The 18,817-nt window shown below is 49.6% G+C and overlaps 1 protein-coding gene across 3 annotated transcripts in view; it reads left to right on the top strand.

The window, feature by feature from the left end:
- The window catches only part of ZFAT (zinc finger and AT-hook domain containing), a 192,790-nt gene that overhangs the window by 160,660 nt on the left and 13,313 nt on the right, over positions 1–18,817 (top strand). For 2 of the 3 annotated variants that reach the window (XM_007462414.1, XM_007462415.1), the window contains one exon: positions 1,725–1,855. The exons of the other annotated variant lie outside the window; for it this stretch is intronic. In XM_007462414.1, coding sequence (XP_007462476.1) covers positions 1,725–1,855 — 131 coding nt within the window. The remainder of the gene's footprint in view (positions 1–1,724; positions 1,856–18,817) is intronic. 3 annotated transcript variants of the gene reach the window in all.

The raw sequence follows: 18,817 nt of genomic DNA, 5'->3' as shown, positions 1-18,817 counted from the left end.
TCGGGCCACCTGCTCTGGGCCCTGGCCTCCCTGCGCCGCATCTCCGGCCACCCTGGAGCCGTGCCCTCCTGGGCCAGACTCTGCCATTCTCGGTGTGAGCTGTTTCTCTCACCCACACGCTCCTGTGCCCTCTGGGGCCTGGTCTGTTCCCCTCCCCGCACAGCACTTTTTCTGGCCAATACGTCTTCATCTTCAGTATTCAGATGGTGTGTCATCTCCCGGGAGCCCACCTGACTTTCCCACAGAGCTCCCTAGTCGCCCCCCTGATATGGAACCGACCAGGGGCTGTATGATTTGCTTACGGTCCGTCTCAGTCACCTGTGAGCCCGGAAGGGGTAGGGGGAGGCAGCATTAGGTCTTTGTCTGTATCCCAGCTGTCCCCAGGCTTTCTGGCGCCAGGGACCATTTTTGTGGAAGACAGTTTTTCCAAGGATGGGGGGAGGGGATGCTTTTGGGATGATTCAAGTGCATTACATTTATTGTGCACTTTATTTTGATTACTGTTACATCAGCTCCACCTCAGATCATCAGGCATTAGATCCCGGGGGTTGGGGACCCCTGCTGTATCCCACTGGGAACCATGTTCCTGGCCGACAGTTCGGGCTTGATAAATGGTCATTGAGGGAATAGATGGATGAGGAATTAAAATCTTATTTCAGTACATTTTTAAAGTCAGTGTTTTGTTTAGTGTTTAGATGTTTAGAGTGGTTGGCTGCAAGGCAGAGTTGAAACCCGCCCCCCGTGCCGAAGGAGAGTGTGTGTGTAGGTGTGAATAGGTGTGTGTAGGGGATGCTAGGCTGGTGCATGGTGAACAGGTGCTAATGTCACTGCCTCAGTCGTATGCCACGTCCTACCCTCTGTGTAGAGCACGTTGAATTCCCTTCCCTCATCACTTATGATTCGCATTGGAACGTGGCCCGCAGAAAGTCGTCCAGGAGTACGTAGACGTTGGTGGAGACTTCACGATATTACGCTAGCCTGGAGGTCAGGTAGTAATTTCCCTCTTAGTGAAGTAATGATCAGGGTCAGAGTGCTGTGTTCCGGAGAGTCACAGATGGCCAAGCAGATGGTGAGAGCTGAGTGAAAGGGTACACTCAGTAGCTGCCCTGATGATATGGATTACAGTCTTTTGAGACGATTAAAAGAGAATCCTCAGCTTACATTAATTTAGAATTCTAAAGCCCACTGGTTTGATGACTGAGCACCCTTTGGTGCTCTGCCATATCCTGTGTAATGTATCTGGCACACGCTCACTGACCACCTCCCATGCCTGTGCTCAAGGAGAGCCAGCTCTGTGGTTTGACGTCATAGCTGGTGCTTCTCAGGAGTTTCTGTTTTGAGAGGCAGCCCTGTATCAACAAGTTTGGATTCAGAACATCCGGCCTTGAGCCCTGGCTTTGTGCCGTAACTGACCCAAGGGCCTAAGACAGTCCTCCATTTTTTTGCAGTGAGGTGACTGATCTCTAAAGTGGAGATGATAGTGTCACAGTGTCGTCTCCTCACAGGTTGTTTGGAGTTTTGAGATGTCCTTATAGAGAGTGCATCGTTGGCTGTGGAGTACCATGCACATTATTTCTCTGGTCAAAATGAGCACTTATGAGAACCCGGGCATCCCTGGAGAAGGCGCCGCGCGAGAATGGCCTCTGCTAAGGGCTGCTTTTGCGTTCAGTGACCTTCAGACACCCACGGCCTTACCAGTCTCCTGTTTGCTTCTTCCTGGCAAGGTGACCGACTTGACCCCACGGCTGTGAACATCCTCCAGCAGATCATCGAGCTGGGCACCGAGACCCACGACGCCACTGCCGTTGCCTCGGTGGTCGCCATGGCGCCCGGGACGGTGACTGTCCTGAAGCAGGTAGGACCTTGCCCTCCCCGTTAAATACTGTCTCCTCGCGCTGACACACACCCTCTCTCTCCCCCGCCCCCTTAGGTTTTCAGGGCTTTAACCTGTCTAAGGTGGAATTTGGAATGAAATCGGTCTAGTCTCATGCGGTTTCTTCTTATTATCATGGGATTGTATCTGCGGTAGCGCCATATGTGAGGCTGTGTTGTAGGGCAAAGGTGTAGTATATTTCAAAAAGTTCTGGAAACTTGATTCATTTCCTTTCAATGAAAGGCATCCCAGAGTGAAACGAGCGTGATATGGATGCATTTGGACGCATCTATGGTCAAAAGCAGCCTCGGTCCCTAAGGCCGGAGTCTGTGGAGCAGGGCCGCTGGGGGGACAGCCAAGGAGGCCAGGAGGGACTGGCCTCTTAAGTATTAAACATCACTGGACGGAATCAGTGCAGGATGACTGAACTGAGCTGATAGGAAGAAGATGGGCAGTGTTTGAATGAAGGTTACTCTGGTTAATCGTCATACTGTTTGGTTCACTTCCTCTCCTAACCTCAGGGGAGACTTTACCATCTGTTAGGATGCGGCGTGTGTGATAATCAGATCATCCTCTGTATCTGTCTGTACCTCTCTGCTCTCTCCTGCTTCACTGTACACAAGATTTGAGCTGGCTTACACAAATACTTAAAAAAGCGAAAACGACAGAAAGCACATCAGAACCAGGGCAGACCCAGGGTGTATGGTTTAGAAGCAGAGTTCACGTTCACGGAGAAGGTTGAACTGCAGAGCACAGAGTTTTACACGGTTATCCGTCTCTCAGTGATTCACCCAGGAAGCGTGTAGTTAAGTGCCTGCAGTGTTCTCATTGCTGGGGCTCCAGGGGAGAACCGATGTTTGCCATCAAAGTGGTTGCTCTCCTGGGAAAAAGATAAGTAAGACAGAAAGGCTGTCAAATGGTGAACGGGAGCAGTGGAAAAAAGTAAAACGAGAAAGGGGGAGGGGCGAGGGCCGAGGAGCCGGGGTGTGGGGGGCTGTTTTATAAAGGGCTGCTGGGGCAGCTGTCTGACATCTGCTCACAGACCTGGGAGAGGTGGGCGTTACTAGAATGATCCAAGTTCTGCTGTACACTTGGTTCCGAATCTGAAAACAAAAAACAAGAAGGAAGCGTGAAGCAGTTAACAGCGGAAGAGGTAAGTTTTTCTTGGCAAGTAACTAATAATCTCTTAATTCGGCTCTCGCATCCCTGAGCAACATGTCCCCCGCGACCTGCCTTTGATGACTAGGTGGACTTCCCAGGGCTGTCTCCATGACGGTCCCCCCAGGTGTGCCCGGGCCACAGCACAAAGCATGAAATTCAGGCTGAGCAGTTCGCGGGGGAATTAGTACATGCTGGTTCCCCTCTGGATTTCTGGATCCACAGACAAGACTTGGCGCCTCTAGATGAATGTTTGAACCGCGTGGTCTGGAAACCCTCCTCCGTTAGTATGCTTTCTGTCAACGAGACCCTGGACAGAAGTCAGACAGGACAGTAGGAGTTTGATGTTTCAGGCTGCAGGGGCCTGGTGTTCTGCATTGTTTGGGAACAGACTCATACACCTCTAGGCCAGACACTCTTGCAGCTTTTCTTTGTGTTTATTAGACTGCAATCTTCAGACTGTCTTGTAAATCTCTTCTGAAGCTCCTCGTTTGCATCACGGCGTGTGGAGTCCTGAGCTAGACCCGGCACTTCAGGAAGGGTATAGGAGAACTTTGGGTGTTTCGTACATGCCAAATCCTTTAGAGAACTGCAGGGAGGCGCCACTGATTGTGACTTGCGTCTTCTTTCTAGGAAGTGGATTGATTTGCTGTTACTTAGAGACGTGATTTATTGCACGTCGCAGGCGATGCGGTGATACACGAGGTTGCGGGTGAAGGGTACAGCTTAGATGTGCTCTGAGACGCTAGAGTGACAGCGTGACAAGGGATAAGGCAGGTGAGCCTCTGGCGCAGCCAGTGTAAACAAGTGTAAAGTGTTTGCAGTGGCATCTTTCAGTCTCTTGGTTTATTGGACATACAGGGCTGAGAGGAGTGTCACTGTTTAACACAGTCTTGAGTAACTGCATTTGGAAATGTTCCCAAGGACGTGTGTCCTAGTCACTCTCCTGTCCATCTGGTTGGCACCTGGCGCACTGAGGCTGTTGATAAATGATGGATGGGAGATTGGATGAATGGACCGATGGGCGGGAGACATCAGACGCCCACTCCGATGGCAAAGGGATTGCATTGTGTCAGGCTCTCTTAGGTGAAGGGATGCCCTCTGGATTCAGTTGTCTTATTTCAGTTTAAATGTAGCTGTTTTTATTAGAGAAATGAATCAATTTCACCTTTTTTTCTTTTAATTAAACTGTGGGTTAGGATTTTTCAGTAGAGAAATGATATCTGTTTATTGAGTGTCCTTAAGCCACTCAAATGTGGACCCTGGTGCACCTGTTGGGAAGCAGTAATGTTGTTCCTTCACCCTGTGGGGAGCTCTTGGTGTTGGGGACTTCGTCTTTCTCCAGCTCAAGGTCTCACACATCGTAGTAGCTCAGTAAATGTTTATTAAGTAGGATGGAGTATGCTGCGGGCTCTATGTTTTGATTCTCCAATTATATCCTGTCGAAGAAAGAGCAAGAACACATTGTCATAAAGTATGTACTATATATTGTAGAAAAAAATGATTTTAAATTACTATTGGATAGCATATTTTGAGATCTTTTAAAAGTTTCCTATTTTATATCTATCTATCTATCTGTCTATATCTCTTCCAAAAGGCCAAAAATAAATTCTGGGTTGTATGTGAATTCATTCTGGATGTTTAAAAATTTCAAGATTTCTTTCCCATATAAAAAATTAGTTATATGCTCTGTTTATAAATTTTTTCATGATACATTAATGTAAATTGAAAAGAATCTCCCATATCAAAGTTTATCAGTGGTAACTGAAAGTTATTTATTAATCTCCAGTCTTTAGGGGTTCTCATTTTCTGGGATGAAAATACTAACAGGCCTGGTAGGTAGGCTGAGGGGATTGGAAAGCTAAGAGCTGAGGGTGTTTCTTAGGTTGTTTTCTTCTTAGTTGTTAATGAGACATGGGAAGGATTTGGCCCATAATTCAGGCCATTTAAATTTTCAGTTGGACACAGAAATGAGTCCTCAATGATTTCCCATCACTTCTCTCTTTCCCCAAGTGTCAGCATTAAAAATAGATTCATGGGGATGGAGCATTTGGAAATGTTCAGAAAGAAGAAACCTTGCATGTGCCTCACCAGCCTGGCCTGAGAAGTCACATGACAACTTTGAATGCAGCTACTTGCGTGTTTGTTAAGACCAGTTTTCATTAAATAAATTGGTTTCTTTTTTTTTCTTTTTCTTAAAAAATTTTTTGCTTTAGGGTTTTATGAGGAGGAGACTTACATTTGATGAATAAAGCTGCCTAAGTAGGTTGAATGTAAGACGTACCAGCAGAGGGGAAATATTATCACAAGCATCCCTGAGTCAAAATTAGTTATTAAAAGGAAAAGAAAGACCAGTGAAAATAACAACCACCATCACCGGTGGCTCATGGCTTAAGTCACTCTTTGCCGTCCTTGTGGGTTGAAATTTATTTTAGAGACTGAAAGTGACATTTTACTGGAAATTCCCGACGTCTGTTTAGCAGACATTCACTGAGCAGCCGCTGTGTGTTCAGTCCCTGGGGGCGTCATTTCCTATCGCGGCTGCAACAGATCACCACAAACTCAGTGGCTTAAAACAACACAAATTGATGATCTTCCAGTTCTGGAGGTCAGAAGTCTGAAATGGGCTTCACTGGGCTGATATCAAGGCGTCTGACAGCTGCCTGCCTTCTGGGAAGAACCCCTGTCTTGCTTTTTCCGGCCCAGGGGCCACCCAGCATTCCTTCACTGTGGTTCCCTTCTTCCATCTCCAAAGCCAGCAAAGGCAGGCCCGGATCGTCCCACATCCGTCGCTCTGACCTCTGCCTCTGTCATCACATAGCCCTCTCCAAGTCTGACCAACCTCCTCCCTCCTTTAAGGACGCTTGTGCCTACCTTGGACCCACCTGGGTAATCCAGGATTTTCTCCTATCTCCAGGTCATTGACTCAATCACATGGGCTAATGTCCACGTAACGGAACCGTTCTCAGGTTCCGGAGGTTAGGACACGCACTCTTTGGGGTGGGGGCATTATTCTGCCTGCCACTCTGGGTTACAGGGTTAAGACGGTCCCTGATCTCAAAAGGCAAATAATCTAGTGAGGGAAATGCTTTATTTTTTTCATCCAGCGCACAGCCCCCGAGATGCTTCCACCCGCCAGGTTGCTGCTCTCGGTGCTTTTGGGATACTGCAGTGAACAGAGCAGATGAATGGTACGGTTGAGGAGCTTACATGCTAATTTAGGGAGCTAGCTAAGCCCCAGACGTATAATAACTAAGTAAGTAAGAGAGTATGTCAGAGGTGAGATGGAAAACAATGGTCCAGAGGTCTGGAGAGTGTAGACCTTAAGCAGGAAGTTCCAACTGAGAGTAATGAATGGTTCCGGAAGGCTGGTGAAGAGCACTCCGGGGCGCTGGGGGGGTGGCCCAGCCTGGCCCTGGGTCTGGGGTGGCGGCAGGTGCTGGGCCGGGCGGCCTCCGTGGATGCGCTGGTGTGTGCCCCAGTAGAGTCTTGCAAGGTAGCTGGGAGTTGGGTGGGGCAGGGCTCCAGCAGAGGTGGGAGCAGCAGCTGGTGGTCGATGCCGCTGGAAGCGGGGGAGGGGACGATGAGGCACCACCTAGGTTAAATGACACGCCCCGTCCTCACCTCGGGGGCGCAAAGGGCTGGGAGGAGTCCTGGTCCAGGAAGCGCCTCAGCCTGGTCTCTCCCTCCGGCTCAAAGGCCAGTGGAGAAAGCGTGAGTCCAAGCAGCCCACGTCTTCCTGTTGCTTCTCCAAGCCCAACGTCCTTCCCCTATGGGCTTCCTGACCTGTGCGGCCCTCCTGAAGGCCTTGTTGGCATTTTTAACAAATCACAGTCTCCAGGTTCTTCCAAGCAGTGAGTCTGCACTGAGCAGTCCTGCCAGTTGGCGTTCAGCAGAACAGCTTGTAGCTCTCCGAGACCACGGCTGACGCTGGCCATGGTGTCCGGGGTCTGGGCCCAGCAGGCCAGCAGCTGCACTCAGGGTGTTTGTCTGTGAATAATGAGGAGACCTTATAATCACACAGCATCTTCCTTTTAAGAAGGTCAGGCTGATTCAACAGATTACCGTAATGATGATCCAGGGTCTTTTTGAGTTAAACTTGAGTGCTATGTATTATTGCTGAGGGTACCCTATACTGTAGATGGCGGAGCTGGGTGCCCTGTGGGATGTCGCCCCCTGGGGGCGCAGAGCGGCCTGTCTGGGAGAAGATCCCTGAGCAAGTGAAGCAAGCAAATCAGTTCGGGTCATTCATTCATCCGCGTTGCTTTTAAAAAACACGATAGCCTTTCAGTCCGTGTGCCACGTGTGAACAGGCCAGGGTGTCCCCTGCGTAGAAGGGCCCACCTGTTGTGGGTTTAGTCCAGAGGAGGCTGTTCAGGAGCTCACGCTGTGTCAAGCCTGCTTCTCTGTGGCTCAGTTACGCTTCCTACCCTGCTGAGACCTCGTGAGAAAACACACTGTGTTAGTGTCATCCAGAGAAACAGAACCAGTGGTGTGTGCATGTGTGTGTGTGTGTGTGTGTGTGTGTGGTGTGTGTGTGTGTGTGTAAAATAAGGAACTAGCTCACTGATTCTGGAGGTTGACAGCCTGAGATCTGCAGTCAGCAAGTTAGAGACCCAAGTGCCAATGGTGCAGGTTCTGCTTGGAGTCTGAAGGCCCGAGAACTAGGAGAACTGATGGTGTGAATTGCAGTCTGAAAGCCAGCAGGCTTGAGATGAAGGAAGAGCTGATGTTTCCCTTAGAATCGAACAGCAGGAAAAAAAGAAAAAAAAAACCAATGTCCAGCTCAAAAGCATTCGGGCAGGAGGAATTCCCTCTTATTCAAGGGAGAGTCGGCCCTTTTGCTCTATTCTGGCCTTCAACTGATCGGATAAGGCCCACCCACATCAGGAAGGACGGTCTCCTTTACTCAGTCTGTTCATTTAAATGTTAATCTCATCCAGAAACACCCTCACAGAAACACCCAGAGTGATGTTTGACCAAACATGTGGGCACCCCTTGGCCCATTAAAATTAGCCATCACACATGTTCATGTAGTACATGTCAGAGGATGTACTCTTTGTCAATGGAGGGTTATTGTTAATCCAGGTTGTTGTTTACTGAGATACTCAATTGTCATAGAGACGATTTTGAGTCACAGATTTCGGGGCGATGCAGTAGTTTCTGGGGAGCACGTACACCTTGGCACATCCTTATTTCTAATTGCAGTTGACCTTTCCGTTCACGGTTCAGGAATGAGCGCCACCTTGCAGGTCCTTGAAAGAGTCATGGCTGAGGAGAGGCCACCCCCAGGGCGCCTCCACTGAGCACCAACGCTCCACTTTCATCCCCTGGTTGTTCAGGAGCAACCAGATCATTCTTAGTGGTCCTCCTCCCGTGGAGTAAGGCGTTCAGTAGCGACTGTGGTTAGCGCAACCCTCCGTCGGCAGGCCTGTGTCTCTGTTCCTGGTCCTGCTTCTCTGCGGCGTCTCCTGGGATTGCCACTCTCCTGCTTTTGTTTTCCCCTGAGGTGCCGGGTGCTTCCAAGCTGCCAGCCAGTGCGCCAGTGGCGCGGAACACCAGGAAGGAGCATTTAAGGCCGCCCAGAGCTGCAGGCACCCCGCCCACTCCCCCAGCGCAGACCCTCAGCCTGGCAGGCCCAGAATTACGCTGCCATCGACTTGTTCAACATCCCAACCTTTCTTCCCACTTGCTTTAACTTCTGGTTAAAAAAATGAAAAACGACCCCCAAAGCAGAAGTTCTAGCTTTGTCAAAAGCAACCCACCTCTCCTGGCTGCTCCCCCGCGCCCTTTGTCACCTTCGGGCAGGCCCCCTGTGTTGGCTGGCACTGGAGGGTGAGGTCAGGACACGCCAGCCTGGAGGAGAGGAACTCGCCAGCCTCCCCGACAGGCTGAGCACACAGTGCCAGTCTGAGAGGCACTTTCGGTAGCAGGTCTCACTGGAAGACGTGTGTCGGTTGGCAGCCAATACTGGAATTGCTGTTTGTCATTTGCAGTTCATTATTTTTGCGAGGAAGTGCAATCCCCTCCTGTGGCTGACCACGTACATCAGTTGCCTGTTTGCAAGGAAACTCGGGTCCAGCCTGTCCTGTTTTTCATTGAAGGCCCTGAGTAATGTGGTCCCTGGAAACTCTTTCACACTGTCCATCTGTACAGGGGCATCTGGTTGGGAGAAGCCGCTCTGTAGAGGGGACCTCTCACGCGCAGCCTCTGGCTTGGGGAGAGCCTCGCTCCTGTGATCCACCCGGAAGGGGAGCCCGGGATGGGCCTCCTACCCCTCTGGGGGTGGATGTTGAACATCTCATAAGATTTGTGGCAAAAGAATGGGGAGGGGGATCTGGAACGTGATTCTGGGAGGGTGCAAAATCTATTTTCATTACTATTTAAAAACAATCACTCCATTCCATGAATTTGATCATTTAACTACACAGCAAAAGACCTGGCAAGAATCACCTCCAAGCGGGATACTCTTGTAGTCCTTTGAAGATCATAGGAGATATTGGCCGCCCGCATTGCTGTAAAGTGGGACTGAGTTGAGATCTCCCCGCCTTGTCCTGCCCCCAGACAGGATCGGGTGAAGCCTCCCTGTTCTGTTATCCCTTTAAGCTCCAGTAATCGGTGAGTTAACTGGATGTCTTTTTCTTGTTCCTGCAGAGGCTCTGTTGGACTCCTTCTGTTAAACAGACCTCTCGCTGACTTTACCGAAGGCATGGAGGTTACAGGAGAGCCACCCATTCTTTTTCCTCTGCTCACCTCTCTCGCTCAGAACCTCATTTGTCCTCAGATCACTTGCCTGTGAGTGTGGCAGTGACACATAATTGTGACATTATAATCGCTGATTTTTATTCTTTTCCTCATAGCGAAACCCCAGCATCTTCAGTTGTCTTGTTTATTTATTCCACTTTCCCATGATGGTGGCTTTGCCATCGTTGTGGTTCATCTAAGGATTCTTTCCCAGAAGATTAAGGACACATATATAATGTTAAAAGAACTGATAGTAACTGCAGTTTCTGTCCTCTGGACGTAACTGCTAGTGTTTTCTATCCGTCCTCAGCATGTGTTGGGAATGGCACGCCCACTTCACGCTCACTGGCTCCGTGGTGTAATTACAGTCATGATGGATTCATGCCTTTGTAAGGCCCATGCAGGGAAGCCACATGTCTTTTGTAGGTGGTCAAATCCGATGCATATTGCAGGGCTGAGGGTATAGGCGTCCCCCGTGCTTCCTGACCCTCAGATGATCTAATTCTGGATTCTCTGTTAGTGGTAGAGATGCCTGCAATCCAGATAGACATCTTTTATCTTTTAATTCCCAGTCCTTTGGATTGCTATATAAATATGGAAGTCTCACTGACTCCTTTCTCTGTTCTTCCCTCTTATCCTACCCCTTCCTGTGAGAACCCGTTTTCAACCGCGTATTTTGATTAGTGAGGTTTGACTCCTGCCTAAAGAACTTCGCGGTGCAATTTATTTGATCCTGGGGCCCTGCCAGCCTTAATTATATCAAACTTCTAATTACACACACAGGTGGCCTCTTCAAAGATCTGCATACTTCACATTCCTTACAGAGCGTTTGTCCTGCAGTTGTTGAGTGGCATATGGAGATCGAGACAGTTCGGCATATAGATCGAGACAGTTCCCTCAGGGTCTTGGCGATGGGTTACTCTCCCCTGTCACTTAATGCCAGCTCTTGTCCTTTGTGAGCCTTCTTTAATTCTCCCTTAGCCATTTGATTCTTTTCTTTTTCTTTGTCTTAAATAAAACTTCCTTCAGAGATTTCTGTTCCTGATATGATTTCTGATGGCTGATCCTCAAAACCACTTCCTTTCATAGCTCTTTTATGACTTGCTGAGCCCCTTTACTCCATAGCAGTGACTGAAAATTCCATTTCTTTGTGAAATGTTAAAAGCGAAAGTACATTCCATGATATATCTGTGGCCATATGGGAAATTGTCTGAAAAAATAGAGAATAAAGGCTTTTTCCCTATCCCATTCTGACACTCTTTTTCATATAGAACATCTTTAGCTGACCTGAAGATCTCAGTTATTGAACTTTGCTTCTCTTTCCCTTTTTCTATGACCCAATTTTCCCATTACGCCCCAAGAAGCTGCAGCTCAGTTGGTGCAATTTGCAGAATCCCACTTTACTTGAGTTTTAATACTGCTGTGCTTGTTACTGTTTGCTCGGGTGCCCATTTCCTGGTCCACGTCCTTGGCCAGGGCAGGTGGGTTTTATTTGCTTCCTCCCCTCTCTGCAGCTTCCCCTTGCTGGCTGACATCGCTCAGTCTGCTTGAGGTTGGGGGCAAAGGCAGGGCTGTGATGGCCCTGGTCGGAAAAGCCAGAGCTGTAGTCGCCATCCGAAGGGCTCTGGTCCAGCCTTCCTTGGGTTCGGCCCAGGGCAGTGCTGCCGCATGCTGGCTCTTGCGCTTCTCTCCCCCTGGGGCAGTAGCCTCCGTGCTAGCCAGAGGCGTTCCCCTAAGCAGGACTCTTAGTGTCCTGTGGTGTGGACTCCACACCTCTTCCCCGCCCCTCCTCTCCATCCAATTTCCCCATCTAGTAAATGCACGCACTCCACTCCAGCTGCTGGGGGTCTGTCTTCCCTCCTTGGCCTCTCTCAGCCCCACATCTGATCCATCAGCAAATTTTCTCCCTGCTGTGGGCGCTCCCTTTACTACGCACCTTAAATCACCCCTCTGGCCCCAGGCTGCCGCCTCCAGCAAGCCCTGACTACGGAAAACGCGTTCCCTGGGCGGGCAGCATCAGCACAGGGGGCTGGTTAGAAATGCAGAACGTCTGGCTCCCCCTCAGACCTGCTGAATCAAACTCTGCATCGCACCGTCATCCCCGTCCCCCAGAGGGGCTCTGCTCTCAGCTGTCAGCCTTCCTCCCTGGTCACAGGCCTCGCTCTTCACCTGGCTCCTACCATCTCCCCTGCTGCTCTAAGATGCAGTTTTCAGACAGAGCGATCTTTTCAAAATGTAAATCAGATCCCGCCATCCCTCCCTGAAAACACTCCAGTAACTTGAAAGTCTCCGGTAAGCTGGGACAGGACCTCGCCCTGGCCTCCCAGTCCTGCAGCAGCCGGCCTCCCGCGGCATCTCCTTGCTCTGGCTGCACCGGCCCACCGGGCTGCTCTGTGCCCACCTCCAGGCCTCCGCGTCGGCCGCGCCCTGTGGCCCGGGCGCTCCTGCCTCCCCTCGGCGGGGCTGACTCCTGGTCCAGGGCTCGGCCCTCTCAGGTCCTGCCGGGCCCGTCCTCCGGAACTGCCCCGTGTTGTGAGATGGCACAGTAGAGTTGAGCCGGGGGATGGGCCAGGGGGGCCTGATCCAGTGCCCTGAGCCCTTGAAGGCAGGGCACTGCCTCACCTGGGGGCAGGCGTCAGTGCAATTAGAAGCTGGAAGATTTGTGTTTTGAGCCACTGCCTTTATGGTAGTTTTATAGGTGGTGATAGAAGGCGAACATGGTCACGGACCGCGTGGGCAGAGAAGCGCCCCGTTGTTAACAGCTACGTGCCTGCGGCACCCGCCCTGGCCGCTCTGGTGTACCTGCGGCCTGGAGGCCTCAGGGGGCTTTCTGCTTCTCCAGGAGCCCCAAGTCCACCCCCCTGAGTAACCAGAGAAGCGGGTGGAGGCGTGGCCGTCCAGCGCAAGAAGACTGCTCTGCCCCTTCCACGGAAAAGCAGAGGCTCAGAGAGGGAGCCCCACTGTGGGCCCGTCATGGACAGTGGCCTGGATCTGAGACTCTGGGCCGGACCACCCGGTCCGGTTGTGGCCCTCCCTCCCCAGTCGGGAAGTAGGAAGGGGATGTTTACAGCGGGGCTGGCCCTGGGCAGGGGGCCGAAGCTCGCCTCCCGTCTGTCTAGGTCGTGGGAAGAATGGGGGGTGGTGGGCAGGAGTCAGTTCTCAGAGACTCTGCCACCAGCCGTATCTTAGTTAGCGGGTTTGCCCACCCGCCTTTTCTCCCCAGCAAGTTGGAGGAGGTCTGTAGCACTTAGCTCAGGGCCTGGCACATTATAAAGGCCTCACGAGCGTTCAGAAGCACCGCTGGGGCATCAGACTCGGGAAGCCGAGCCGGGTGGACTGGGGCTGCCCTCGTCGAGACCCAGCTGAGCAGCCTGGTGATTTCCAGCTGCTGTGGGTGCCCCGCCTGGGGAGCCTCAGGCCTCTGAGACAGGGGCCCTCCCTGGATGAACAGCGCATGGGGGTCTCCTGAGAAGCCCATTTCGGGGGTCGCCCCGGTCCAGGTCACAGTGCGTGGAGGGAGGACACAGCTCGGGGCCAGACGGCCTGAGTGTGACCCCGCGCCTGCCGCTTCATAGTGTATGACTAGGGACAAAGCACTTCTCCTCTTTGAACTTCTGTTTCCTCATCTGTAAAGTGGGAAAATAATAGAACCTACCCCATGGGGCTAATGTACGGGTTGTGCGTAATTATGCAAATGAAGCAATTGGCAGGGAGCCTGGCACTGCTTAGGTCTAATCTTAGCTCCTGTCATAGGAGTGGCGTAGCTCCTTAACCCCCGTCTGAGCTCATCGAGTTGCTCGTAGAATTCAGCCATAACTGTTTTGCTTCTGGAAGCTTCTGCTCAGCAAGCAGGTACTGATGCAGCCGTCCAGGCCCTGTGCTCAGCAGTAGGAGTCCCAGGGTGGATGAAACACTGCCTGCTTCATAGGAGAGTCTGTTTCTTGGTCCACGCAGGTGGTTGCATTATGTAAACTGCCGTGTTTGTGGCTGGAGGCAGTTTGACCCCTTACCACGTGCAGTTGTCGTGACATTCTGGATCATTCCCTGGAGAAGGCCCTCGAGGAGGCTGATTTGGAAGAGCTGGAGCTGAGTGGCATCATGCAACCACTTGGCCACAGTAACGGGCAGTTGGGTGAGGAGCTCTGAGCCAGAAGGGGTACCAGACTTGAGAGCAGGCAAAGGGAGAAGGGCCAGAGAGGGTCGAGGTGGGCAGGTCTCCCTACTCGGAGAGAGAGGTACAAGTAGGAGGGAAACAGGCGAGTGGCTTTGATGAGCAGGAGGCGGCATCCACGCAGAGCCTCAGGGCGGGGTCGTAGGCTGCTCACATCAGCGCACGGGGCGGGTGTCAACACTGCATTGGCCTCAGAGTAAGACCGTCGCAGCCCCTCGTTCTGTTCTTAGACCTCCTTTGCCACTGATGAACTTACCTGGGTGCGTTTGAGGGGCGATTGAAGTGGTGTATGTTTCGTTACGATAAACATTCTTTAAACAGAACGCGGATGTGCTCCATCACCGGGAATTTAGCCTGCCTTTCTCCCTCGGGTGAGGGCAGCGGCTTGGAGGTCCAGGGAGGAACAGGGTGCGTCCTGCCAGCTCCATGTCCTTGCCCATGGGGTCTTGTGGAGGCTGCCCGTCACCTGTGTAAAAGGATAGGGAGAGCAACTGCTAGAGGAAACAGTTTGTTAACTCGGGGGGAGGAGTCTGCACCAGCTGAGGAGAGAAGCCCGTACCTCCCCAGCACAGAGCGGGTGGCAGAGGGAGGAGGTCCACCGCCCCACGTCTCCATGGCACCTGCCTGTCAGGTTGGGGGGGGCGGGGTCTGGTGAGCATCAAGAGGGTGGAGGCCTTTTGTCCTGAGCGTGTGCAGAGAGAGATGGTTGCAAACTGCCGTGCAGGGGAGTTCAGTGAAGCCCTGCCTGACCCCAGGAGTGGCCCATCTGGGCCCACGGGCTACCGGAAAGAGGTGAGGCTTTTGGAAAAGCATGGCCCCCTGGGCCAGGTGCTTGACAGGGGTGCAGAGCCCAGGCAGTGCGTGGTACTAAGTGGAATTCAACGTAGTGTGCTGAAAGGTCACCAATGTGCAGCATTATGCACGAGAGACCTGTCTAAATATCAAGATATTCAGAGGCGGTCAGAAGCTACCTCCTGCCTCCTTCCCTGTCGCTGTGAATATGCTCTGTTTGAGCTCGGTTTGAGAAGATCTCCTGGGGCAGACATCAGAAGAATTCAAGTCAGGCATGTGTGGAGTGCCTACTATCAACCACGTGCTGTGTGGACATCGTCTGGGAGTGGGTGTGCTAATCGTGCACCCTGAGGGGCAGTGGGGAGATGGGGCTGGTGGGGACACTGCCCCTGGAGGGGGGGACACCGCTAGCAGTTGTGAGCACCACACACTGCTTACCACTCACCTTGCGCCAGGCCCCGGGCGCCCCACCATCTCTTATTCTCACATGTGCTGCCCTTCCCATTGTACCACCACTTACAAGAGAAGGAGGGATTGTTCTTTCCTCGGTCACGTGGTTATCGGGATCACACTCACCTGTGCTTGGACTCCTGAGAAACACAGGGTGTCCTAGCTGTGCACACCCTCTTTTCGCTGCTAAACTCAGCTGCCTACCGAGTTGCTTTGGCCAACGGGCAAGCCTTTCCATCCTCATCCTATGATGGGCTTGGGGCCAGTAGGAGGCACCTCTCTTCCCATTTCCAGGCCCCTCTGTCACAGCAAAGAGAGTGGGACCTGTCTGTCCCCTGCAGGCCAGGACCCCATGGATAAGGCCGCCCTGTGCAGGGGGCTCCCGGGTGCTCTGGGGCCTCAGCATGGGGTGGCCGAGTGTCGGCCAGCTGGACCCTGCAGCGTCTCTGAGAGCCAGAACACACCCGTGGGGACTGGCAGGGACTGTTTTCAGTGAGCTGTCTTTACAACTAGGGCTTTGGACTGTTTATGGGGTCTACAGAAAAGAAAATGTCTGCTGTCTCCTTACAATCAAGAGAGAAATAGTGCAGAGGGGAGGCATTATGATGTCTCCTCACGAAAGATGCCTTGCCCGAAGCGGGTATGCATCACAGCCCTCCTCACTTCCTGTGCATTCTTTCTTATTTTAAAAAATGCTTTAAATCTTCATTGATGTATGGAATGGTTTCTTCCTGCCTATGAATATCTTTTGGTATTTCCACAAGGTTCTCGCACATAATATTTACCCCTTTCTTGAGTACCACATATATGTGTACAGTTTTAGAGTTGGGAATTTATGATGCTTTTTTATAAACCACATTCGTATATAAATTCAGGATAGTATTTACCGTTTCCCTTTGTTTCTGACATATGCAACGCCACACCTGACCTAGGGTCGTGACAGTAAATGTGCTTGCTTATTAACCTTGTGAAGTGGGGCTGCAGTCCCCGTTTGAGAATGCTAGAGGAACCTCTTGTTTGGTTGCAGTTAGAGCAGTGAGTGAAACCCTAACTGCTGTAGAAAGTAAGGCTCCTTCCCCAGAGCTTCAACACACATAGCGCAGCATTTCACATGGAAGGACTGACTGCAGTGTTCTTTTTTCTTAAAATTTAATTTAATTTAATTTTTTTATACAGCAGGTTCTTATTAGTCATCCATTTTATACACATCAGTGTATACATGTCAATCCCAACCTCCCAGTTCATCACACCACCCCACCCCCCCTGCTGCTTTCCCCCCTTGGTGTCCATGTGTTTGTTGTCTACATCTGTGTCTCAATTTCTGCCCTGCAAACCAGTTCATCTGTAACATTTTTCTAGATTTCACACGTATGCGTTAATATAGATATTTGTTTTTCCCTTTCTGACTTACTTTACTCTGTATGACAGTCTCTAGGTTCATCCACGTCTCTACAAATGACCCAGTTTTGTTCCTTTTTATGGCTGAGTAATATTCCATTGTATATATGTACCGCACCTTCTTTATCCATCCGTCTGTCGATGGGCATTTAGGTTGCTTCCATGACCTGGCTATTGTAAATAGTGCTGCAGTGAACATTGGGGTTCATGTGTCTTTTTGAATTATGGTTTTCTCTGGATAGATGCCCAGTAGTGGGATTGCTGGATCACATGGTAATTCTATTTTTAGTTTTTTGAGGAACCTCCATACTGTTCTCCATGGTGGCTGTATCAATTTACATTTCCCCCAGCAGTGCAAGAGGGTTCCCTTTTCTCCACACCCTCTCCAGCATTTATTGTTTGTAGATGTTCTGATGATGCCCATTCTAACTGGTGTGAGGTGATAACCTCATTGTAGTTTTCATTTCCGTTTCTCTCATAATTAGTGATGCTGAGCATCTTTTCATGTGCCTCTTGGCCATCTGTATGTCTTCTTTGGAGAGATGTCTATTTAGGTCTTCTGCCCATTTTTGGATTGGGTTGTTTGTTTTTTTAATATTGAGCTGCAAGAGCTGTTTATGTTTTTTTGGAGATTAATTCTTTGTCCGTTGATTTGTTTGCAGATATTTTCTCCCATTCTGAGGGTTGTCTTTTCATCTTGTTTATAGTTTCCTTTGCTGTGCAAAAGCTTTTAAGTTTCATTAGGTCCCATTTGTTTATTTTTGTTTTCATTTCCATTACTCTAGGAGGTGGGTCCAAAAAGATCTTGCTGTGATTTATGTCAAGGACTGTTCTTCCTGTGTTTTCTTCTAAGAGTATTATAGTGTCCGGTCTTACATTTAGGTCTTTAATCCATTTTGAGTTTATTTTTGTGTATGGTGTTAGGAAATATTCTAATTTCATTCTTTTACATGTAGCTGTCCAGTTTTCCCAGCACCACTTATTGAAGAGACTGTCTTTTCTCCATTGTATATCCTTGCCTCCTTTGTCATAGATTAGTCGACCATAGGTGCGTGGGTTTATCTCTGGGCTTTCTATCCTGTTCTATCAATCTATATTTCTGTTTTTGTGCCAGTACCATACTGTCTTGATTACTGTAGCTTTGTAGTATAGTCCGAAGTCAGGGAGTCTGATTCCTCCAGCTCCGTTTTTTTCCCTCAAGATTGCTTTGGCTAGTCAGGGTCTTTTGTGTCTCCATACAAATTTTAAGATATTTTGTTCTAGTTCTGTAAAAAATGCCATTGGTAATTTGATAGGGATTGCATTGAATCTGTAGATTGCTTTGGGTATAGTATAGTCATTTTCACAATGTTGATTCTTCCAATCCAAGAGCATGGTATATCTCTCCATCTGTTTGTGTCATCTTTGATTTCTTTCATCAGTTTCTTATCGTTTCCTGCATACAGTTCTTTTACCTCTTTATGTAGGTTTATTCCTAGGTATTTTATTCTTTTTGTTGCAGTGGTGAATGGGATTGTTTCCTTAATTCCTCTTGCTGATCTTTCGTTGTTAGTGTATAGGAACGCCAGAGATTTCTGTGCATTAGTTTTGTATCCTGCAACTTTACCAGATTCATTGATTAGCTCTAGTAGTTTCCTGGTGACATCTTTAGGATTTTCTATGTATAGTATCATGTCATCTGCAAACAGTGACAGTTATACTTCTTTTCCAATTTGTATTCCTTTTATTTCTTTTTCTTCTCTGATTGCCATGGCTAGGACTTCCAAAACTATGTTGAATAATAGTGGCGAGAGTGGGCATCCTTGTCTTATTCCTGATCTCAGAGGAAATACTTTCAGTTTTTTACCATTGAGAGTGATGTTTGCTGTGGGTTTGTCGTATATGGCCTTTATTATGTTGAGGTAGGTTCCCTCTGTGCCCACTTTTGGGAGAGTTTTTATCATAAGTGGGTGTTGAATTTTATCAAAAGCTTTTTCTGCATCTATTGAGATGATCATATGGTTTTTATTCTTCAGTTAGTTAATATGGTGTATCACACTGATTGATTTGCGTATACTGAAGAATCCTTGCATCGCTGAGATAAACCCCAGTTGATCATGGTGTATGATCCTTTTTTTTTTTTTTCCTCTTATATCTGTTGAGGCAAGAACTGTTAGTCCACTCTACTTTTATTTTACTCTCATTAAACTTTCCTATTGTAGTCTTTTTTTTTTTTTTTTTTTTTTTTTTTT

The sequence above is a fragment of the Lipotes vexillifer genome, unplaced genomic scaffold, assembly GCF_000442215.2.
Source record: "Lipotes vexillifer unplaced genomic scaffold, Lipotes_vexillifer_v1.1 scaffold981, whole genome shotgun sequence".
Classification (NCBI taxonomy): domain Eukaryota; kingdom Metazoa; phylum Chordata; class Mammalia; order Artiodactyla; family Lipotidae; genus Lipotes; species Lipotes vexillifer.
Note: the sequence above shows the minus strand (reverse complement) of the source record. Positions and strands in the feature narration are given on the sequence as shown.